The sequence below is a fragment of the Hemitrygon akajei genome, chromosome 2 (assembly GCF_048418815.1).
Source record: "Hemitrygon akajei chromosome 2, sHemAka1.3, whole genome shotgun sequence".
In the NCBI taxonomy this organism is placed as follows: Eukaryota; Metazoa; Chordata; class Chondrichthyes; order Myliobatiformes; family Dasyatidae; genus Hemitrygon; species Hemitrygon akajei.
Window position 1 is genome coordinate 189,324,342 of NC_133125.1, and position 25,092 is coordinate 189,349,433.

General features: G+C 42.8%; 1 protein-coding gene across 1 annotated transcript in view; it reads left to right on the forward strand.

The window, feature by feature from the left end:
* Nucleotides 1-25,092, forward strand: part of LOC140738125 (uncharacterized) — a 112,100-nt gene that overhangs the window by 11,232 nt on the left and 75,776 nt on the right. The window contains exons 4-5 of the mRNA XM_073065275.1: nt 10,653-10,769; nt 10,866-10,967. Coding sequence (XP_072921376.1) covers nt 10,653-10,769; nt 10,866-10,967 — 219 coding nt within the window. The remainder of the gene's footprint in view (nt 1-10,652; nt 10,770-10,865; nt 10,968-25,092) is intronic.

Genomic DNA, 25,092 nt, shown 5'->3' on the forward strand with positions numbered 1-25,092 from the left:
CTTCAAAATCCATTTAGGAATCGGATGGCAGAGGGCAAGAAGCTGTTCCCAAATTGCTGAGTGTGTGCCTTCAGGCTTCTGTATCTCTTACCTGATGGTAACAGTGAGAAAAGGGCATGCCCTGTGTGCTGGAGGTCTTTAATAGTGAATGTTGCCTTTCTAGACACTGCCCCCTAAAGATGTCCTGGGTACTTTGTAGGCTAGTGATGTTGTAAGTTAAACTTGAGCCACAAAATGTTCGTATTTGCAACACTATTACAGCTTAGAGCATTCTGAAGTTCAATTTCAGCATCTTCTGTAAGGAGTTTTGTATGTTCTCCCTGTGAATCATATGGGTTTCCTCCAGATGCTCCAGTTTCCTCCCACAGTCCAGAGAGGTAGCAGTTAGTAGATTAATTGCTCATTGTAAATTGTCCTGTGATTAGATCGGGGTTAAATCGGTGGGTTGCTAGGCAATGTCTTATTGAACCAGAAGGGCCTGTTTCCCACTGAATCTCTAAATAAATAATCAAAAATATATTAATTCTTCCAGTCTGTAGCAAGTGTCTTGTCCTACAATGATCAAATCTTACTTAAGACATTGTTTAGAAAAGAGAAACTCTGAGATTCTGTTATTCTTCTCTGTGTGTTTTGTGTGTTTATTGGTCTTGAGGTAAACTGTTTAATTTTGCACAGAGTTTAGGTGAGACTAGAATTAGAGGTCATTGATTAAGGGTGACAGATTTAAGGGGAACATAAGGGGAAATTTCTTAACTCGGTCGTGAAAGTGTGGAACAAGCTGCCAGCACAAGTGGTGCATGCGGGATCGATTTCAACAATTAAGAGAAATTTGAATAGGCACATGGATTGGGAGGGTTTTGGAGGGTTGCATTCTGGGTGAAGGTCAATAGGACTAGGTAGATTAATGGTTTGGTACGGACTAGATAGGCCAAAGGACCCATTTCTGTGCTCTGGTGTTCAATAACTCTTAATATGTGTATCATGAAAATCTTCTCTCACATATCATCCATACAGATGAGCAGTACATTCAGGTGGTACAAGGGAAAATAATAATAGTGCAGAATAAAGTGTGTTAGTTACAAAGAACATGAAATGCAGACAGACAATGAAGTGCAAGATCACCATGAGGTAGATTGTGAAGTCAAGAGTCCATCTTATCATACTAGGGAACAAATCAATAGTCTTATAACAGCAGGGTAAAAGCTGACCCTTAGCCTGGTGGACATGATTATTTGTTGTTTCAGTGCTTATGGTGAAATGTTGCCACAGTGCTAAAAGAGAAAGTGTTCCAAGACTCAGTGAGTTACAATGAATCAATAACAATGCAGGTCCGAATGAGGATTAAATTTCCATTGTCCATGTCCAACTTCATCGCCATCTCTCAAAGTGTCATAAGCAAGGCAGCTTAGGATGGTATTTTTTCCTCAAAAGAGGAGACTGACCACATATGTAGTATGTAGTAGAGCCATTTAATAGCAGGCATCAGTACATGAGTTCCCATGGCTACTCAGAGGAAGTGGGAAGGAATCTCGGAGATAATCTTAACTAGTGATAGGAGACTCTATAGTTAGGGGTCAGACAGGCGATTCTGTGGACGCAAGAAAGAAACTCAGATGGTAGTTTGCCTCCCAGGTGCCAGGGTCCAAAATGTTTCAGATCACGTCCAAGATATCTTGCAGTGGGAGGGAGAACAGCCAGAGGTACATATTGGTACCAATGACGTAGGTAGGAAAAGGGAAGAGGTCCTGAAAAAAGACTACAGGGAGTTAGGAAGGAAGTTGGGAAGCAGGACCACAAAGGTAGTAATCTTGGGATTACTAACTGTGCCACACGACAGTGAGTATAGGAATAGAGTGCGGTGGAGGATAAGTGTGTGGCTGAGGGATTTGAGCAGGGGACAGGGAATCAGATTTCTGGATCATTGGGACCTCTTTTGGGGCAGGAATAACCTGTACAAAAAGGACGGGTTGCACTTGAATCCCAGGGGTCCAATATCCTGGTGGGGAGGTTTGCTAAGGCTGCTGAAGAGTGTTTCAACTAGAATTGCTGGGGGGTGGGAACCGAACTGAAGAGACTGGGGAAGAGGCGATTGGTTCACAAACAGAGAAAGCCTGGAGACGGTGTGTGAGGGAGGATAGGCAGGTGATAGAGAAGGGATGCACTCAGACAGAAGTTTTAAAATGTGACTATTTTAATGCAAGGAGTATTGTGAACAAAGCAGATGAGCTTAGAGCATGGATCAGTACTTGGAGCCATTGTGTTGGCCATTACTTGAGTAATCAGTACTTGTGTTGGCCATTACAGAGACTTGGATGGCTCAGGGACAGGAATGGTTACTTACAGTGCCGGGTTTTAGATGTTTCAGAAAGGACAGGAAGGGATGTAAAAGTGGTGGGGCGTGGCACCGTTGATCAAAGATAGCATTACGGCTGCAGAAAGGGTGGACGTCATGGAGGGATTGTCTTCAGAGTCTCTGTCGGTGGAGGTTAGGAACAGGAAGGGGTCAATAACTTTAGATTAGATTCAACTTTATTGTCATTGTGCCGAGTACAGATACAAAGCCAAATGAAATGCAGTTAGCATCTAATCAGAAATGCAAAGAATAGTGTTATTTACAAAATAACTGTGAATAAAAAGTAAGTGCTACAGCACAGAAATATGAAAGTACTGAGACAGTACAATATGGGTGCAATACTGCTTAGCACTGTGATGTGAGGGTCACAGCCTTAGGGAAGAAGCTCTTCCTGTGCCTGCTGGTGCGGGAGCGGAGGCTCCTGTAGCACCTACTGGATGGGAGGAGAGTAAAAAGTCCATGGTTAGGGTGAGATGCATGCTCGATAATGCTTTTCACCCTGCACAGGCAGCATTTATGGTAGATGTTCTCAATGGTGGGCAATAATCCACTGGGCAGTTTTCACCACATGCTGGAGTGCTTTGCGGTCCAATACAGGACAATTGCCATACCACACTGAAATGCAGTTGGTGAGTATGCTCTCAATGGTACAGCGGTAAAAGTCCGTCAGTATCCTGGGACAGAGATGGGCTTTCTTGATGCTCTGCAGGAAATAAAGGCGCTGTTGCACCTTTTTGATCAGGATGGAGGAGTTCAGGGACCAGGTGAGATCCTCGGAAATGGGACACCAAGGAATTTGAAGCTTGATACACGCTCCACTACAGCTCCATTGATGTCGATGGGGACGTGAGTGTGGCTCCTAGCATGCCTGAAGTCGACAATGATCTTCTTGGTCTTCTAGGTGTTAAGGGCCAGGCTGTTGTTGGCACACCACGTGGCCAGGTGCTGGACCTTGTCCCTGTAGGCCATCTCGTCATCCTTTCTGATCAGGCCAACCACTGCGAACTTGATTATCGAGTTAGAGCAATGTACGGGAACGTAGTCATAGGTGAAACGGGAATACAGAAGAGGGCTCAGCACACAGCCTTGAGGCACGCTGGTAGTCAGGGTAAGAATGGAGGAGGAGAGGTTGTCTAACTTAACAAATTTACCCAGAGTTTTTTTAGGCCGCCCAATAGTAACAGGGATATCGAGGAGCAGATAGGGAAACAGATCCCAGAAAGGTATAATAATAACAGAGTTGTCGTGATGGGAGATTTTAATTTCCCAAATATTGATTGGCATCTCCCTAGAGCAAGAGGTTTAGATGGGCTGAAGTTTATTAGTGGTGTTCAGGAAGGTTTCTTAACACAATATGTAGATAAGCCTACAAGAGGAGAGACTGTACTTGATTTAGTATTGGGAAATGTACCTGGTCAGGTGTCGGATCTCTCAGTGGGAGAGCATTTTGGAGATAGTGATCATAATTCTATCTCCTTTACAATAGCATTGGAGAGAGATAGCAACAGACAAGTTAGTAAAGGGTTTAATTGGAGTAAGGGGAATTCTGAGGCTATCAGGCAGGAAATTGGAAACTTAAATTGGGAACAGATGTTCTCAGGGAAAAGTACGGAAGAAATGAGGCAAATGTTCAGGTATTTGGGTGGAGTTCTGTACGGGTACATTCCAATGAGACAGGGAGTTATGGTAGGGTACAGGAACCATGGTGTACAAAGGCTGTAATAAATGTAGTCAAGAAGAAAAGAAAAACTTACAGAAGGTTCAGAGAACTAGGTAGTGTTAGAGGACTGAAAGATTATAAGGCTAAAAGGAAGGAGCTTAAGAAGGAAATTAGGAGAGCCAGAAGGGGCCATGAGAAGGCCTTGTCGAGCAGGATTAAGGAAAACCCCAAGGCATTCTACAAGTATGTGAAAAGCAAGAGGAGAAGACTTCAAAGAATAGGACCTATCAAGTGTGACAGTGGGAAAGTGTGTATGGAACCGGAGGAAATAGCAGAGGTACTTAATGAATACTCTACTTCAGTATTCACTATGGAAAAGGATCTTGGTGATTATAGTGATGACTTGCAGCAGACTGAAAACCTTGAGCTTTTGAAAACCATCAAGTTGGATAAGTCGCCGGGACCGGAAGAGATGTACCCCAGGCTACAGTGGGAGGCAAGGGAGGAGATTGCTGAGCCTCTGGCAATGATCTTTGAACCATCAATAGGAACGGGAGAGGTTCTGGAGGATTGGAGGGTTGCGGATGTGTTTCTCTTATTCAAGAAAGGGAGTAGAGATAGCCCAGGATAGTATAGACCAGTGAGTCTTACTTCAGTGGTTGGTAAGTTGTTGGAGCAGATCTTGAGAGGCAGGATTTATTAACATTTGGGGAGGTATAAAATGATTAGGAATAGTCAGCATGGCTTTGTCGAGGGCAGGTCATGCCTTATGAGCCTGATTGAATTTTTTGAGGACGTGACTAAACACATTGATGAAGGAAGAGCAGTAGATGTAGTGTATATGGATTTCAGCAAAGCCTTTGATAAGGTACCCCATGCAAGGCTTATTGAGAAAGTAAGGAGGCATGGTATCTAAGGGGACATTGCTTTGTGGATCCAAAACTGGCTTGCCCACAGAAGGCAAAGAGTGGTTGTAGACAGGTCATATTTTGCATGAAAGTCAGTGACCAGTGGAGTGCCTCAGGGATCTGCTCAGGGTCCCTTACTCTTCGTGATTTTTGTAAATGACCTAGATGAGGAAGTGGATGGATGGGTTAGTAAGTTTGCCGATGACACAAAGGTTGCAGGTGTTGTGGATAGTGTGGAGGGCTGTCAGAGGTTACAGCAGGTCATTGATGGGATGCAAAACTGGGCTGAGAAGTGGTTCATTTTGGTAAGTCAAATATGATGACAGAATATAGTATTAATGGTAAGACTCTTGGCAGTTTGGAGGATCAGAGGGATCTTGGGGATCGAGTCCATAGGACGCTCAAAGCAGTTGTGCAGGTTGACTATGGTTAAGAACGCATATGGTGTATTGACCTTCATTAATTGTGGAATTGATTTTAGGAGCTGAGAGGTAATGTTGGAGCTATATAGGGCCCTGGTCAGACCCCACTTGGAGTACTGTGCTCAGTTCTGATCGCCTCACTACAGGAAGGATGTGGAAGCCATAGAAAGGGTGCAGAGGAGATTTACAAGGATGTTGCCTGGATTGGGGAGCATGTCTTATGAAAACAGGTTGAGTGAACTTGGCCTTTTCTCCTTGGAGCGACGGAGGATGAGAGGTGACCTGATAGAGGTGTACAAGATGATGAGAGGCATTGATCATGTGGATAGTCAGAGGTTTTACCAGGGCTGAAATGGTTGCCACAGGAGGACACAGGTTTAAGGTGCTGGGGTGGAGTTCAGAGGAGATGTCAGAGGTAAGTTTTTTAACGCAGAGTATGGTGAGTGCATGGAATGGGCTGCTGGCAATGGTGGTGGAGGCGGATACGATAGGGTCTTTTAAGAGACTTTTTGATAGGTATGTGGTGCTTAGAAAAATAGAGGGCTATGGGTAAGCCTAGTAATTTCTAAGATAGGGATATATTTGGCACAACTTTGTGGGCTGAAGGGCCTGTATTGTGCTGTAGGTTTTCTATGTTTCTCAGGTGAACTGTAGGTGCCTGTAAGTATGATTTTTTTTATGCTCCAGCAACATTACAGGAATAGAAGAAGAGACAACAAAGTGTCAGGTGAGATAGCAGTGTATCCAGATGCAGTGGCATCTATGGTGTCAACCAAAGGTGTTGTTATCTGTTTAAAATGTATTTTTTATGCTCACAAGAGCTTGCTGAACATTAGGAAATTAAAGTACCTGAGGTCTACCCCATCAGTAAGTTGCTGGGTGGTGGAGAACTGAAGGAACTGGACTTGCTGCAGGTCATGGTTACTGCCTGCTATGGAGAGGCATCGGAGTTGGTGTGTGAAGGTGGTGTGCAGTCTAACAGTGAGTGATTGTCCTAGTCACTCTTCTTGTGATCGTGAGACCCTGTTGAATATTGTTAATGTGGAATGCTGCAAGTTTGATCACTGGTTTATTGATGAACAGCAGGGAAGCTGCATGGCCTGGGTCGTAGCAAAGACTAGGCTTCAAGCCGCGGTGTTGCGTAGCATCCATGCTGGAAGTGTCAGCACTGCTCTCCAGAGTTTCCTCGGCAGAAGACAATTGGTATTTTGGTAATTGGTATTTGGCTGCAGGCTGCTGGAACATTGATGGACTCAGACTGTATTTTAATGTGACTGCATTTTACTGATATTTTAAATGTGCCATATATGCCTTGTGTTGTACTTTGGCCTCAAAGTAATACTGCTTCGTTTGGCTGTATTCATGTGTGTGAATGACAATTAAACTTCAATTTAAGCTTAACCATCAATTAGAAATGAAGAGTGAAGTTGGTTTATTGTCATCTTCACACTTATCCAGGGTATAAATGCCATGCAAGTTAGCTTCTTGAAGCAGCAAAGACAGGTTGATATGAACTTCGCATATGTTTATGGATAACATGGCAAAATAAACTTAACAATGTTAGTGCCAGTTACAAGTTAGTGTAAAAATATGTAACCTGGGCTAGGTTGGCAGGGGAATAGGAGCCAGAATGGTGGAGCGGAGGAGAGGGAAAACAGAAATAGATCTAAGGTAGTGAGCAGTAAGGATGTCAGGAAGGACAGGCAAGTGATGGAGCAAATTTGCAGCCATTGGGATGAGTTGCAGTGCAATCAATGCAAAAAGTACCAAATACTGAACTTAAGGTGTTATACTTAAATGCACGCAGCATACGGAATAAGGTGGATGATCTTGCTGTACAGTTACAGACTGGCAGGTATGATATTGTGGCCATCACTGAGATGTGGCTAAAGGATGCATGTCTCCAGGAGCTGAACATCTAAGGATACACGGTGTATCGGAAGGATAGGCAGGTAGGTAGAGGAGGTGGCATAGCTTTAATGGTAAGAAATGATATTAAATCATTAGAAAAAGTTGACATAGGATCAGAAGGTACAGAATCTTTATGGGTTGAGCAAAGAAATCGCAACTGTGAAAGGTCCCTGATGGCAGTTATCTACAGGCCTCCAAACAGCTACAGTGATTTGGACTACAAATTACAACAGGAAATAGAAAAGGCTTGCCAGAAGGGCAGTGTTATGATAATTGTAGGGGATTTTAACATGCGAGTGGATTGGGGAAAATCAGGTCGGCACTGGATCTCAAGAGAGAGAATTTGTAGAATGTCTACGAGATGGCTTTTTAGAACAGCTTGTTGTTGAGCCCACTAGGGGATCGGCTGTACTGGATGGGGTATCGTGTAATGAACCAGAGGTGATTAGAGATATGGAAGTGAAGGAACCCTTAGGAGGCAGTGATCACAACATGACTGAGTTCACTGTGAAATTTGAGAAAGAGAAGCCGAAATCCGATGTGTCAGTATTTCAGTGGAGTAAAGGAAATTACAGTGGCATGAGAGAGGATCTGGCCAAGGTTGACTGGAAAGGGACACTAGCGGGAAGGATGGCAGAGCAGCAGTGGCTGGAGTTAATGCGAGAAGTGAGGAAGGTGCAAGACAGACATATTCCAAAAAAGAAGAAATTTTCGAATGGAAAAAGGATGCAACCATGGCTAACAAGAGAAGTCAAAACCAAAGTAAAAGCAAAGCAGAGGGCATACAAGGAAGCAAAAATTAGTGGGAAGACAGAGGACTGCGAAGTTCTTAAAAGCTTACAAAAGGAAACTAAGAAGGTCATTAAGAGGGGAAAGATGAACTAAGAAAGGAAGCTAGCAAATAATATCAAAGAGGATATTAAAAGCTTTTTCAAGTATATAAAGAGTAAAAGATAGGTGAGAGTGGATATAGGACCAATAGAAAATGATGTTGGAGAAATTGTAATGGAAGATAAGGAGATGGCAGAGGAACTGAATGAGTATTTTGCATCAGTCTTCACTGAGGAAGACATCAGTAATATACCGGACATTCAAGGGTGTCAGGGAAGAGAAATATGCACAGTCACAATTACGACAGAGAAAGTACTCAGAAAGCTGAATAGTCTAAGGGTAGATAAATCTCCTGGACCAAATGGAATGCACCCTCGTGTTCTGAAGGAAGTAGCAGTGGAGATTGTGGAGGCATTAGCAATGATCTTTCAAAAGTTGATAGATTCTGGCCTGGTGCCGGAGGACTGGAAGATTGCAAATGTTACTCTGCTATTTAAGAAGGGGGCAAGGAAACAAAAAGGAAATTATAGACCTGTTAGCTTGACATCGGTGGTTGCGAAGTTGGTGGAGTCGATTGTCAAGGATGAGATTACAGAGTACCTGGAGGCATATGATAAGATAGACAGAACTCAGCATGGTTTCCTTAAAGGAAAATCCTGCCTGACAAACCTATTGGAATTTTTGAAGAAATTACAAGTCATCTAGACAAAGGAGATGCAGTGGATGTTGTGTATTTGGATTTTCAGAAGGCCTTTGACAAGGTGCCGCACATGAGGCTGTTAAACAAGATAAGAGCCCATGGAATTACGGGAAAGTTACATATGTGGATAGAGCGTTGGTTAATTGGCAGGAAGCAGAGAGTGGGAATAAAGAGATCACATTCTGGTTGGTTGCCGGTTACCAGTGGTGTTTCACAGGGGTCCGTGTTGGGGCCGCTTCTTTTTACGTTGTATATCAACGATTTGGATTATGGAATAGATGGCTTTGTGGCTAAGTTTGCTGATGATACAAAGATAGATGGAGTGGCCAGTAGTGCTGAGGAAACAGAGAGCCTACAGAGAGACTTGGATAGATTGGGGGAATGGGCAAAGAAGTGGCAAATGAATTACAATGTTGGAAAGTGTACGGTCATGCACTTTGGTCAAAGAAATAAACGGGCAGACTATTATTTAAATAGGGAGAGAATTCAAAGTTCTGAGATGCAGCGGGACTTGGGAGTCCTTGTGCAGGATACCCTTAAGGTTAACCTCCAGGTTGAGTCAGTGGTGAAGAAGGTGAATGCAATGTTGGCATTCATTTCTAGAGGAATAGAGTATAGGAGCAGGGAAGTGATGTTGAGGCTCTATAAGGCACTTTTAAGACCTCACTTGGAATACTGTGTGCAGTTTTGGGCTCCTTATTTAAGAAAGGTTGTGCTGACATGGGAGAGGGTTCAGAGAAGATTCACTAGAATGATTCCGGGAATGAGAGGGTTAACATATGAGGAATGTTTGACCACTCTTGGACTGTACTCCTTGGAGTTTAGAATAATGAGGGGGGACCTCACAGAAACATTTCAAATGTTGAAAGGCATGGACAGAGTGGATGTGGCAAAATTGTTTCCTGTGGTGGGGAGAGTCTAGTACGAGAGGATATGACTTGAGGATTGCCGAGCGCCCATTCAGAACAAAGATGTGAAAAAATGTTTTTAGCCAAAAGGTGGTGAATCTGTAGAATTTGTTGCCACGGGCGGCAGTGGAGGCCAGGTCATTGGGTGTATTTGAGGCAGAGATTGATAGGTATCTGAGTAGTCAGGGCATCAAAGGTTATGGTGAGAAGGTGGGGGAATGGGACTAAAGGAGAGATTGGATCAGCTCATGATGAAATGGTGGAATAGTCTCGATGGGCCGAATGGCCGACTTCTGCTCCTTTGTCTTATGGTCTATGGTCTAAGAACATGGAAATTATATACTTCCTTATAAGGGAGTTGAGGTGTGAGTCTTCAGGCTCCTGTACCTTTTACCTGATGGCAGCACCAAGAAGAGGGCAGGGCCCAAATGGTGAGAAACCTTAATGATGGATGTCACTTGTAGATGCCCTCAGTAGTGGGAAGAGCTGTTGATGGAGCTGGCAAAGGGAACCATTCTCTGTAATCTGTTGAGTTCCTGTGCATTGGAGTTTTCATTTCAGGCTGTGATGTTTTCCTGTGTACATTTGTAGAAGTTTGTCAGTCTTAAATGACATGCAGAATCTCCTTAAACTTAATAAGGAGTAGAAATGTTTGTGTTTCCTCTTCATGGTTGTAGCTGTGGTGTGGGCCCAGGATCAGAAACTCAAAGCTGCTCACTCTTTCTACCACAGGTCCTTTGGTAATGACTGGTGTGTGTTTGCCTGACTTCCCCTTTCTGAAGTCTACAATTTATTCCTTTGTGTTGCTGAGGTAAACACAACATTGTTGTTTCAACATCACTCAATTGGCTGATTGACCTCACTCCGTACACGTTGTCTCACGCTTGCACTTTAGCAGCTGTTATGATTAATTTCTCTAGTTTATTTTTGGAAAGATTGATTTGAGTTTCTTGTTTCAGGATTGCTGTTACTCCATCGGTACACATTCATCACATCCATAATTGCTCTGGTGAGCACATCGACATCTTTTGCTGCATCAATCTTCATAATCTTTTTTGCCCTGGGAACTTACAGAGGTAACATTTCACCCTGCCTGACCCTATTGTAGACAGACATGCATGCTGTATTCTTCTGAGATAATGCATTGAATGTCCATCTGTTTGTATTTCCAGTTCACAAGCGGCACGTACAGCTCACTGCTGTTTTTGTGCTCTTCCAGCTGCTCTCCTTCATCTCTCTACTGACTGCAGCTCTCTTCTGTGTTTTTGATCCAGGTCAGTGTGCCATTATCAGCCCCAGTTCTTGCTATTCCTTTGAAAGAAACATGGGTATCTGGAGGAAAAAGAGTAATGGAGCTTCCACCCCATCCTGTTCCCTTGATTTATATGGCAGGAGGCCATTAATATCTGGCTCTCCAGTTGTGGCTGTTGATAGCTGAAGGACCAGATATTTTGTCGCTCCTCTCCCACTCCCATCCAGCCCTCATTATCAATCTCAACCTCAAAGCAATGCACACTCACTGAGGGCTGAGGTTATTAGTTTTTTGGAATCGGGAGAATCAGCCTTTTGTATCTCAGTCTTGTACATTTTATTATTCGCTTTCAGTTGGCATCATTGTAGGGGATCTGGCATGCAAATAGTGGATGGGTGCCCCATTAAGTTGTAGTGTTCTCAGCCAATCACATCCCCATAATACTGGTCCTTCTGTTTTTACCACATCCAAGCTCAATGTGGGTTGTTGGTTGGTTTATTTCACTGTTATGGATGTCATTACCACACAAGTTATCTTTTCTCCAGTGCAAGTTCTTTGTTGAATATTTGCAGACTTCAGTTTAGTATCTTTGGAATGACATTCACACATATTTTATGGAATGACTGAAACAGCTGAACCAGTGTTTAATTCCATTTTGATTAATTTGCCATTCACTTCTGGTGTAAGCCATGTTGCTTATGTATTTTTAATTTTCACACTGTAAATCTCAAGGGTACTCATTCCTGCTTCACACTCATTATTATCAGATTTTTCATCAATGGCATGGAGATTAGTGCTCTTTCTGAAACTGCAGCTTGACTCTTTAGCTCTTTCTCTTCCCAGAGCGGTCCATTTGGTTAGGAGTTAGGAAGGAAGCTGAGAAGCGGGACCTCAAGGGTAGTAATCTCAGGATTGCTGTCTGTGCCACATGACAGTGAGAATGGGAGTAAAATCAGGTTGCAGGTAAATGTGTGGCTGAAGAATTGGAGTAGGGGGCAGGAATTCAGATTTCTGGATAATTGGGACCTGTACAAAGGGCAGGGGTAGCAATAGAATCTGAGGCGGGGGGGGGGGGGGGGCAATATTCCTGCAGGCAGATTTACTAAATCTTTTGAGATGTTTAGACTAATATGACAGGGGGAACGGGAGCCAGAATGACAGAGCTGAGGATGAGCCAGCAGGTTTACAAGTAGATAATGGGTGTAACATGAATGTAAGGAAGAACAAGCCAATGATTGGGTACAAGTGTAGACAAAGCAAAGAGTTAAATTGTACCACAGAGGCAAAATATAAAATGGCGAAGAATGCAGGTACTGTATTTAAATGCGCATACCATTTGGAATAAGGTGGATGAACTCATGACGCAATTAGTGATTGGTCAGTATGACATGGTGGGCATCACTGAATCATGGTTAAAAGAGACAGTAATTACATCTATACAAACCCTTGGTCAGATCGCACTTGGAGTACTGTGTTCACTTCTGGTCACCTCACTATAGGAGGGATGTGGACACAATAGAGAGTGTGCAGAGGAGATTTTCAATGTTGTTGCCTGGATTGGGGAGCATGCCTTATGAGAATAGGTTGAGTAAACTTTGCCTTTTCTCCTTGGAGCGACTGAGGATGAGAGGTAACCTGATAGAGGTGTATAAGGTGATGAGATGTTGACCGTGTGGATGGCCAGAAGGTTTTTCTCCAGGGCTGAAATGGCTAACATGAAAGGGCATACTTTTAAGGTGCTTGGAAGTAGGTACAGAGGGGACGTCAGGGGTGAGTTTTTTCACACACACTGGTGAGTGTGTGGTATGATTTCCCAGCAGCGGTGGTGGAAGTGGATACAATAGGGTCATTTAAGAAACTTTTAGATAGGTACATGGAGCTTAGAAAAATAGAGGGCTGAGCAGTAGGGTAATTGAGTTACATGGTCAGCACAACGTTATGGGGTGAGGGGCCTGTAATGTGCTATAGATTTCTATGTTCTATAGTTGGGAGCTTAACATCAAAAGCCAGGCAGGAAGGCATTGGTGGTGGTATGGTTCCATTGGTAAGAGATGGAATTACATCTTTAGAAAGAGGTGACAGAGGGTCAGAGAATTTTGAATCTTTGTGGGTGGAATTAAGAAATTCTGAGGGTAAAACAACCATTATAGGTATTATATAGATCTCTAAATAGTAGCCAATGTGTGGGGTAAAGATTGGAAAGGGAGCTGAAAAATGCATATAAAAAGGGTAATAACACAATTGTGATAGGCAATTGGGAACATCAGGATGGTGTCAGATTGTAAGAAATGGCTTTTTTAGAGCAGCTTGTGCATGAGCCTGTTCAGGAAAATGCTGTCTTAGATTTGGCATTGTGTAATAACCCAGATCTTATTAGGGAGCTTAATGTAAAGGAACCCTTTGGAGGAGGCAGTAATCATAATATGATTGAATTCATACTGCATTTTGAGAGGGAGAAGCATAACTCATGAATATGTATCACAATGGAATAAAGGGAATGGCAGAGGCATGAGAGAGGAAATCACCCAGGTGGATTGCAGGAGGATGCTGGCGGGAATGACGCAGAGCAGAGATGGCTGAAGTTTTTGCGAATAGTTCACAAGGCATAGGATAGATATGTCCCACAGAGGAGGAAGTTCTCAAATGGCAGTAGTAGGCATCCGTGGCAGACAAGGGAAGTTAAGGACTGCATAAGAGCTCCGAAAATACATATAAGGTAGCAAAAGTGCATGGGAAGTTGGATGATTGGGAAGCTTTTAAAATCCAACAAAAGGCAACTAAAAAAGCTATAAGAAGGGATAAGATGAAATGTAAGAGCAGACTAGCCAATCATATAAAGCAGGATACCAAAAGTTTTTTCAGTTAAATAAAGAGTAAAAGGGAGGTGAGAGTTGATATTGGACCACTGGAAAATGATGCTGGTGAAGTAGTAATGGGGGACAATGAAATGGCAGATAAACAAAGGGTATTTTGCATCTGTCTTCACTATGGAACTTGCTAGCAGTGTGCCAGAGGTCTGTGAGTGTCAGGGCACAGGAGTGAGTGCCGTTGCTATTACAAGGGAAAAAGTGAAAGACAAACTGAAAGGTCTTAAGGTGGATAAATCACCTTGGCCAGATGGACTACAACCCAGAGTCCTGAGAGAGGTTGCTGAAGAGATAATGGATGCATTGGTCATGATCTTTCAAGAATCACTTCATTCTGGCATTGTCCTGGAAGATTGCAAATGTCACTCCACTCTTAAAGAAGGGAGAAAGGTAAAAGAAAGGAAATTATAGATCAGTTGCCATAACCTCAGTGGTTGGGAAAGTGTTTGAGTCTATTATTCAGGACGCGGTTTCAAGGTACTTGGAGACTAATGATAAAATAGGTCAAAGCCAGAATGGTTTCTGTAAAGGGAAATCTTGCCTGACAGATCTCCTAGTTCTTTGAGGAAGTAACAAGCAGGGTGGGCAAAAGAGAGACAGTGGAAGTCATTTACTGGGATTTTCAGAAGGTATATGAGAAGGTGCCACACATAAGGCTGCTTAACAAGATAAAATCATGTGGTGTTACAGGAAAGGAACTAGCATGGATAGTATAATGGCTGACAGGCAGGAGGCAGTGAGTGGGCATAAAAGGGGTTTCTTTTGGTTGGCGGCTGGTGACGAGTGTTGTTCCTCGGGCCAGTATTGAGACTGCTGATTTTCACATTGTTTGTCAATGGTTTAGATAATGGCTTTGTGGCAAAGTTTGCGGATGATACGAAAATAGGTGGAGGGGTGGGTAGTGCTGATGAAGCAATGCTGTTGCAGCAGGACTTAGACAAATTGGAAGAATGGGCAAAAAAGTGGCAGGTGGAATACAGTGTTGGGAAATATATGATAAAGTATTTTGGTAAAAGGAACACTAGTGCAGATTATTATCTAAAGGAGGAGAAGGTTGATGCAGTGGGATGGGAATCCTCATTCAAGCCTCCCAGGAGGTTAATTTACAGGTTGAGTTTGTGGTAAAGTAGGCAAATGCAGTGTTGGCATTTATAGATATTCATGCAAGGAGATAATGCTGAGCTTTTATAAGACACTAGTCAGGCCGCACTTGGAGTATTGTCAACAATTTTGGGTACTATATCTCAGAAAGAATATGTTGTCATTGGAGCGAGTCCAGAGGATGTTCACAAGGATAGTTTCAGAAACGAAGTGGTTAATATCTGTGGAACATTTGGCAGCTTTGGGCCTGTACTCACTGGAATTTAGAAGCATGTGGGCAGATCTCATTGAAACCTACCAAATTTTGAAAGGACTATATAGGGTGGATGTGGAGAAGATGTTTCCGATGGTGAGGGTATCCAGAACTAGAGGGAAAAGCCTCAAAATTGAGGGGTGACCTTTTGGAACACAGGTAAGGAGGAATTTTTTTTTTACCCAGAGAGTAGTGAATCTGTGGAATGCTCTGCCACAGACTGTGGTGGAGGCCAATTCCACTGGTGTATTTAAGGCGGAAGTTGATTGTTTTCTGATCAGGCAGGGCATCAAAGGAAATGTGGAGAAGGCAGTTGAGTGGGGTTGAGTGGATTCTGAGATCAGCTGTGATGAAATGATGGAGCAGACTTGATGAGCTGAATGACCTAATTCTGCTCCAATGTCTGATGGTCTTATTTATTCAACAGTGGGCGGATGGGAGATGCCAGAGAGTAGTGGTGGATAACTGTTTGTCAGGTTGGAGGCCGGTGACTAGTGGTGTGCCTCAGGGATCTGTACTGGGTCCAATGTTGTTCATCATATACATTAATGATCTGGATGATGGGGTGGTAAATTGGATCAGTAAGTATGCAGATGATACTAAGGTAGGTGGTGTTGTGGATAATGAAGTAGGTTTTCAAAGCTTGCAGAGATTTAGGCCAGTTAGAAGAGTGGGCTGAAAGATGGCAGATGGAGTTTAATGCTGATAAGTGTGAGCTACTACATTTTGGTAGGACTAATCAAAATAGGACATACATGGTAAATGGTAGGGCATTGAGGAATGCAGTAGAACAGAGTGATCTAGGAATAATGGTGCATAGTTCCCTGAAGGTGGAATCTCATGTGGATAGGGTGGTGAAGAAAGCTTTTGGTATGCTGGCCTTTATAATAATCAGAGCATTGAGTATAGGAGTTGGGATATAAAGGCATTAGTGAGGCCAAATTTGGAGTATTGTGTACAGTTCTGGTCACCGAATTATAGGAAAGATGTCAACAAAATAGAGAGAGTACAGCGGAGATTTACTAGAATGTTACCTGGGTTTCAGTACCTAAGTTACAGGGAAAGGTTGAACAAGTTAGGTCTTTATTCTTTGGAGCATAGAAGGTTGAGGGAGGACTTGATAGAGGTATTTAAAATTATGGTGGGGATTGATAGAGTTGACGTGAATAGGCTTTTTCCATTGAGAGTAGAGGAGGTTCAAACAAGAGGACATGAGTTGAGAGTTAAGGGGCAAAAGTCTAGGGGTAACATGAGGGGGAATTTCTTTACTCAGAGAGTGGTAGCTGTGTGGAACGAGCTTCCAGTCGAAGTGGTAGAGGCAGGTTCGATATTGTCATTTAAAAAAATTTAAAAATTGGATAGGTATATGGACAGGAAAGGAATGGAGGGTTATATGCTGAGTGCATGTCGGTGGGAGTAGGTGAGAGTAAGCATTTGGCACGGACTAGAAGGGCCAAGATTGCCTGTTTCCGTTCTGTAATTGTTATATGGTTATTTGGTTATTTTTGTCTGCTATGCTCTCTTTGTACTACTTTGTTGAATATTTGTGTTTCACGCTTAAACCTGCAGTTTTTTATAAATGTGAACTCCTGCCAGCACGGTAATTCAATCTGTTTGGCCAGGCTGTTTTCTGTATTGATGCTTTAATTTTGTTCACCCTCACTTTCATTCCTGACAGCAACTCAATTGCTTCTGTCTGCTATTTCCATTGATATAGCGAAGGAAGTGGTGGTTCAGCTGGGAGCTGTTTTTGAATGGTTTCTTGATAGATTCCACAAACTAAACAATCTCTTAGTGTATCATGCAGTCTTTTACCAAACTGACAATGCTTAGTCTATCTCTTCAATTCAGCCACATACACTGAAATGGATTCCCCTTTTAGATTCCGCATATGAAACCTAAAGTGTTCCGCAGTCAACAATGACTTCAGTTCTAAATGTTTCTGCGTTACTTTGACAATATCAGCAAAGCTTATTTCTGCTGATTTGGTTGGAGCAGTCACACTTTGAAGCAAAATATATGCCTTTAAACCAATGTACTTGAAAAAATTGGTACTCACTTCCCATTGGCTTCTAGAGAAGTTCAAATACAGTCGGCCCTCCTTAACCGTGAGGGATTGGTTCCGGAACCTCTCGCGGATACCAAAAAACGCGAATGCTCAAGTCCCTTATTTAACCTGTCTCAATGCGGTGGACCTTAGGACCAGCGGAACCCTGGACCTTATTTAACCAGTCTCAGTGCAGTGGAAATTAGGACCCAGCGGCAGAGCTCTGAATCCGCAGTGTTTCTGTTCACGAAAATAATCACAATCACGATTGAAAATAAAGTGGAAATAATAAAGCGATTGGAAAGAGGTGAAACGCCAGCGGTCATTGTGAGAGTGTTAGGCTACAGTTGGTCAATGATCGGAACCATTTTAAAGGATAAAGTGAGAAAGGCCCTGCCCCGATGAAAGCTACAATTACTAAGCAATGCAGTGGTTTAATTATTGGGTTTTGGGTTTTTGATCCTCCACATTAACCTGGCATAGATTTCCTGAGCCTGGCGCTGAAATATAAGTTTCTTAAGTGTTTTATATGCATAGAAAGGTAAAATATATACTATATACTAAGACTAACTGATGCTAAATAATACTGGATGTACCTGTTTTGACTTACTTAGTAAGAGAACTTCCGGTTTTTTTTTTCCGATCCCGATCCAAAATAACCTACACATATCCTCCTGTATACTTTAAATCATCTCTAGGTTACTTATAATATCTAATACTATATAAAATAGTTGTTATACTGCATTGCTTAGGGAATAATGACAAGAAAAAGAAGTCTGTACATGCTCGAACGACAAGTGCTGGAAGAGCACTTCTGGGTTTCTCGATTCGCGGTTGGTTGAATTCGTGCATGCGGAACTCGCGGATAAGGAGGGCCGACTGTACTTAGTATTTCATAATGCAGCTAATATATATATACGGCCATATACAGATATTCTCAATATTCCTGGATTTCAGTGCTTTAAAAGGGATAGAGAGGGGGGAAAAGGGGAGGAGGGGTGGCATTACTGGTCAGGGATACTATTACAGCTGCAGAAAGGGTGGGTAATTTAGCAGGACAAACACGAGGAAATCTGCAGATGCTGGAAATTCAAACAAACCACACAAAATGCTGGTGGGACGCAGCAGGCCAGGCAAGGAGAAGCGCTGTCGACGTTTCGGGCCGAGACCCTTCGTCAGGAATGTAGCAGGAGTCAGTATACTTTTGAGTCAGTATCAGTGGAAGTCAGGAACAGGAAGGGAGCAGTTACTCTACTGGGGGTATTCTAAAGGCCCCCTGGTAGCAGCAGAGATACCGAGGAGCAGATTGGGAGGCAGATTTTGGAAAGGTGCAAAAATAACAGGGTTGTTATCATGGGTGACTTTAACTTCCCTAATATTGATTGACACTTGATTAGTTCCAAGGGTTTAGATGGGGCAGAGTTTAAGTGTGTCCAGGATGGATTCCTGTCACAGTATGTTGACAGGCCAACTAGGGGGAATGCCATACTAGATTTAGTATTAGGTAACGACCCAGGTCAGGTCACAGATCTGTCGGTGGGTGAGCATCTGGGGGACAGTGACCACCGCTCCCTGGCCTTTAGCATTATCATGGAAAAGGATAGAATCAGAGAGGACAGGAAAATTTTTAATTGGGGAAGGGCAAATTATGAGGCTATAAGGCTAGAACTTGCGGGTGTGAAGTGGGATGATGTTTTTGCAGGGAAATGTACTATGGACATGTGGTCGATGTTTAAGGATCTCTTACAGGATGTTAGGGATAAATTTGTCCCGGTGAGTAAGATAAAGAATGTAGAGTGAAGGAACCATGGGTGACAAATGAAGTGGAAAATCTAGTCAGGTGGAAGAAAGAAGCATACATGAGGATTAGGAAGCAAGGATCAGATGGGTCTATTGAGGAATATAGGGTAGCAAGAAAGGAGCTTAAGAAGGGGCTGAGAAGAGCAAGAAGGGGGCATGAGAAGGCCTTGGTGAGTAGGGTAAAGGAAAACCCCAAGACATTCTTCAATTATGTGAAGCACAAAAGGATGACAGGAGTGAAGGTAGGACCGATTAGAGATAAGAGTGGGAAGATGTGCCTGGAGGCTGTGGAAGTGAGCGAGGTCCTCAATGAATACTTCTCTTCGGTATTCACCAATGAGAGGGAACTTGATGACGGTGAGGACAATATGAGTGAGGTTGATGTTCTGGAGCATGTTGATATTAAGGGAGAGGAGGTGTTGGAGTTGTTAAAATACATTAGGATGGATAAGTCCCTGGGGCCTGACAGAATATTCCACAGGCTGTTCCACGAGACAAGGGAAGAGATTGCTGAACCTCTGGCTAGGATCTTTATGTCCTCATTGTCCGCAGGAATGGTACCGGAGAATTGGAGGGAGGAGAATGTTGTCCCTTATTCAAAAAAGGTAGTGGGGATAGTCCAGGTAATTATAGACCAGTGAGCCTTGCGTCTGTGGTGGGAAAGCTGTTGGAAAAGGTTCTTAGAGATAGGATCTATGGGCATTTAGGGAATCATGGTCTGATCAGGGACAGTCAGCATGGCTTTGTGAAGGGCAGATGATGTCTAACAAACCTGATAGAGTTCTTTGAGGAGGTGACCAGGCATGTAGATGAGGGTAGTGCACTGGATGTGATCTACATGGATTTTAGTAAGGCATTTGAGAAGGTTCCACAAGGTAGGCTTATTCAGAAAGTCAGAAGGCATGAGATCCAGGGAAGTTTGGCCAGGTGGATTCAGAATCGGCTTGCCTGCAGAAAGCAGAGGGTCGTGGTAGAGGGAGTACATTCAGATTGGAGGGTTGTGACTAGTGGTGTCCCACAAGGATCTGTTCTGGGACCTCTACTTTTAGTGATTTTTATTAACAACCTGGATCTGGGGGTAGAAGGGTGGTTTGGCAAGTTTGCAGACGACACAAAGATTGGTGGTGTTGTAGATAGTGTAGAGGATTGTCGAAGATTGCAGAGAGATATTGATAGGATGCAGAAGTGGGCTGAGAAGTGGCAGATGGAGTTCAACCCAGAGAAGTGTGAGGTGGTACACTTTGGAAGGACAAACTCCAAGGCAGAGTACAAAGTAAATGGCAGGATACTTGGTAGTGTGGAGGAGCAGAGGGATCTGGGGGTACATGTCCACAGATCCCTGAAAGTTGCCTCACATGTAGATGGGGTAGTTAAGAAAGCTTATAGGGTGTTAGCTTTCATAAGTCGAGGGATAGAGTTTAAGAGACGCGATGTAATGATGCAGCTCTATAAAACTCTAGTTAGGCCACACTTGGAGTACTGTGTCCAGTTCTGGTCGCCTCAGTATAGGAAGGATGTGGAAGCATTGGAAAGGGTACAGAGGAGATTTACCAGGATGCTGCCTGGTTCAGAGAGTATGGATTATGATCAAAGATTAAGGGAGCTAGGGCTTTACTCTTTGGAGAGAAGGAGGATGAGAGGAGACATGATAGAACTGTACAAGCTATTAAGAGGAATAGACAGAGTGGGCAGCCAGCGCCTCTTCCCCAGGACACCACTGCTCAGTACAAGAGGACATGGCTTTAAGGTAAGGGGAGGAAAGTTCAAGGGGGATATTAGAGGAAGGTTTTTCACTCGGAGAGTGGTTGGTGCAGTCTTTATGTATATTTAATGTAGGGATTGATAGATTCTTGATAAGTCAGGGCATGAAGGAATATGGGGAGGTAGAAGGAGACTGGGCTGTGGAAAACAAATGAATCGGCCATGATGAAATGGCGAAGCAGACTCAATGGGCCAAATGGCCTAATTCTGCTCTATATCTTGTGATCTTATAAAAGCCAAAGAGAGGGCGTACAACAAAGCAAAAGTTAGTGGAAAGTTAGAGGATCAGGAAGCTTTTACAAACCAGCAGAAAGCAACTAAAAAAAGTCATTAAGAAAGTAAAGATGATTTTTATAAAAGAAAGCTAGTCAATAATATTAAAGAGGATATCAAAAGTTTCATCAGACATACCAAGTATGAAAGATAAGCAAGAATGGACATCAGGCTGCTGGAAAACGATGCTGGAGTGGTAGTGATGACAACGAAATGGCAGGCGAACTGCGTAAGTATTTTGCATCAGTCTTCACTATGGAAAGCACTAGCAGTATGGTGGAAGTTCCAGGCATTGGGGGGCTGTGGAGTTTGTGAAGTCACCATAACTAGAGAGAGCGTTCTTAGGAAACAAAGGTCTGAAGGTAGATAAGTCATCTGGACCAGGTGGTGTACACTCCAGGGTTCTGAAAAAGACCATAAAACTATAACATATAGGAGCTGAATTTGTCCTATTGAGTCTGCAATACCATTTCATCATGGCTGATCTAATTTTAAAGCAGTGACTGAAGAGTAATGATGTTTCAGAATCACTTGATTCTGGAATGGTTCAGGACACTGGAAAATTGCAAATATCACCCCATCCTTCATGAAGGGAGAGAGGCAGAAGAAAGGAAACTATAGGCCAGTTACTCTGATGTAAGCGGTTGGGAAGATGTGAGTCGATTATTAAGGATGAGGTTCAGGGTACATGGAGGCACATGATAAAATGTGTCGTAGTCAGTATATTTTCCCCAGTGAAAATCAAGCCTGACAAATCTGTGAAATCTTTGAAGAAATTACAAGCAGGCCAGACAAAAGAGAATGGGTTGATGTTGTACACTTGGACCTTTGACAAGATGCCACACATGAAGCTGCTTAACATGCTATGAACCCATGGTTTCACAGGAAAGAATCTAGCATGCATAAAGCAGCAACTGATTGGCAGTAGGTAAAGAGTGGAAAAAAGAGAGTCTTTTCTGGTTGGCGCCAGTGACTAGTGGGGTCCCACGGGGTCTATGTTGGGACTGATACCTTTTATATTATATGTCAATGATTTGGATGATAGAATTGATGGCTTTGTTGCAAGTTTGCAGATGATGTAAAGATAGTTGTAGGGGCAGGTATTTTTGAGTAATTAATGAGGCTACAGAAGGACTTAGATTAGGAGAATGGGCAAAGTAGTGGCAGATGGAATACAGTGTCTGGAAGTGTATGGTCGTGCACTTGGGTAGAAGAAATGAAAAGGTTGTCAATTTTCTAAATGGAGAAAAAAATACAAAAAAACTGAGGCGCAAAGGGACTTGAGAATCATTGTGCAGGATTCCCTAAAGGTTAATTTGCAAGTGGAGTCTGTGGTGAGGAAAGCAAATGCAGTATTAGCATTCATTTGAAGATGACTAGAATATAAAGGAAAAGATTGTAATGTTGAGACATTATAAAGCATTGGTGAGGTCTCGCTTGGAATATTGTAAGCAATATTGGGCCCCCTATCTTCGAAAGGATGCGCTGAAACTGGAGTAGATTCAAAGGAGGTTCACAAAAGTGATTCCAAGATTGAATTTCTTGTCATATCAAGATATTGATATGGCTCTGGGCCTGTATTCACTAGAATTCAGAAGAATAAGGTGTGACCTCATTGAAACCTATCAAATAGTAAAAATCCTCGAAAGACTATATGTGGAGAGGATGCTTCCTGTGGTGGGAGAGTGTAAGACCAGAGGACTCAGCCTCAGAATAAATGAGGGTCCTTTTAGAATGGAGATAAGGAGGAATTTCTTTAGACAGAGTGGTGAATCTGTGGAATTCTTTACCACAGGCAGTTGTGGAGGCTGCCTATGTTTCAAATGTTTCAAAGTGTCAAAGGTGCATTGGATGTCAGAGAAATGTATACAATATACATCCTGAAATGCTTTTTCTTCACAACCATCCATGAAAACAGAGGAGTACCCCCAAAAAATGAATGTTAAATGTTAGAACCCCAAAGCCCCCACCCCCCAAGCTCCCCTCCCTCCGTCTCTTAAGCAGCAGCAAAGCAACAATCCTCCCTCCCCCACCAGCAAAAAAACATTGGTCCAGCACCCGTCACTGAGCACTCAAGTATGCAGCAAAGACACAGACTTGCAGTTACCCCAAAGACTACTCGTTCACCCGGTATTAAACATACCACAGGTTCTCTCTCTAATAAGGGAGAAAGGGGTGTCTCTGTTTCACAGTGAGAGGGGAGACATGACAAACAACTCCCTGGTTTATGATGTTAGAAGTCCAATGCGTTGCTTTTTCTGAGCACTGTGCCCAAAGAGCTCAGGTCTCTGGGCACACAGCTAAAGATCTTCCGCCACTCTCAACACACTAATCTCCAGCTGGGACATGGACCTTTGATCTGCCCATCTCCAGAGTTATGAGATCTTGGACCTCCTAGCTCTTAGGCCGCATCCTTGGTATGTTGGATAATGGCCAGTCATGAAGTCACGAGAGTGGGTCCCATTCCCACAAAGAACTGAAGACAGCGTGTAACTCCAGGTCAGGGTCTTCAAAAGAACCCTGAAAGGGAAAAATAGAGATATTAAAGATGAAAATAGAGCTATTTCTGAAGATGCAAGCAAAGGAGTCGCAGTTTAGCGACATCATATCTAAGCTAAACCCTCCTCATTTATGTATAGTTAAGGCAAATTCTTGATTGGTCATGAAGGGATATGGGGTGAAGGCAGGAGATTGGGGCTGAGAGGAAAATTGGATCAGCCATGATGAAATGGCGGAGCAGACTTGATGGGCCAAATAGCCTAATTCTGCTCCTATATCTTATGGTCTAAATACTATTCCATAGCTCAGTATACATGAGTCGATTACCTGTGCGATCAAACTCATCAATTTTTCCAACATAGCCAGCCATTTCTACTCCTTTTTATATTATTATCACCCAGTACCCACTCTTTACGAACCCAAGAATTCTTCCAGTTTCTTACTTTTTTTTTAATATACTCGAAGAATATCTGCTGTGCTGCCTTGCTTTTAAATTTGACTATTCTTCACTGTGCTCTTTTTGAAGTCGAATATTATGCTGCATTTGAACAGGTCAGTAGTTGTCTCATCATCACTATTATATATTGTAACTTCAAAACATTAAACTAATTCAAAGAAAGACGTTAGTCTATGAGTGTGGATCTAACTTCAAGTTTTCTTTAAGCAAGATGCATATAGTACATATCGTGGTAGTTTGGTAAAATGCAGTTTACATATTTATACATATAACTCATAATGAGTTATTTAAAATGTATATATGTACAGGATTACTCAAATATTATTGAAATATTAAATGCACAACAGTATGGAAAGAAGCTATGATGATGTTACATTGGTCTTAGTTGGAACAGGGTTGTAAACCAGAAGCAGAGAAGTCAGAGTGGAAGGAGGTTCTACATTTTGGCAGGAATAATCCAAATAGAACATACAGAGTAAATGGTAGGGCATTGAGGAATGCAGTGGAACAGAGAGATCTAGGAATAACAGTGCATAGTTCCCTGAAGGTGGAGTCTCATATAGATAGGGTGGTGAAGAAGGCTTTTGGAACGCTGGCCTTTATAAATCAGAGCATTGAGTACAGAAGTTGGGATGTAATGTTAAAATTGTACAAGGCATTGGTAAGGCCAAATTTTGAATATTGTGTACAGTTCTGGTCACCGAATTATAGGAAAGATATCAATAAATTAGAGAGAGTGCAGAGACGATTTACTAGGATGTTACCTGGGTTTCAGCACTTAAGTTACAGAGAAAGGTTGAACAAGTTAGGTCTCTATTCATTGGAGCGTAGAAGGTTGAGGGGGGATTTGATCGAGGTATTTAAAATGTTGAGAGGGATAGATAGAGTTGATGTGAATAGGCTGTTTCCATTGAGAGTAGGGGAGATTCAAACGAGAGGACATGATTTGAGAGTTAGGGGGCAAAAGTTTAAGGGAAACACGAGGGGGTATTTCTTTACTCAGAGAGTGATAGCTGTGTGGAATGAGCTTCCTGTAGAAGTAGTAGAGGCCAGTTCAGTTGTGTCATTTAAGGTAAAATTGGATAGGTA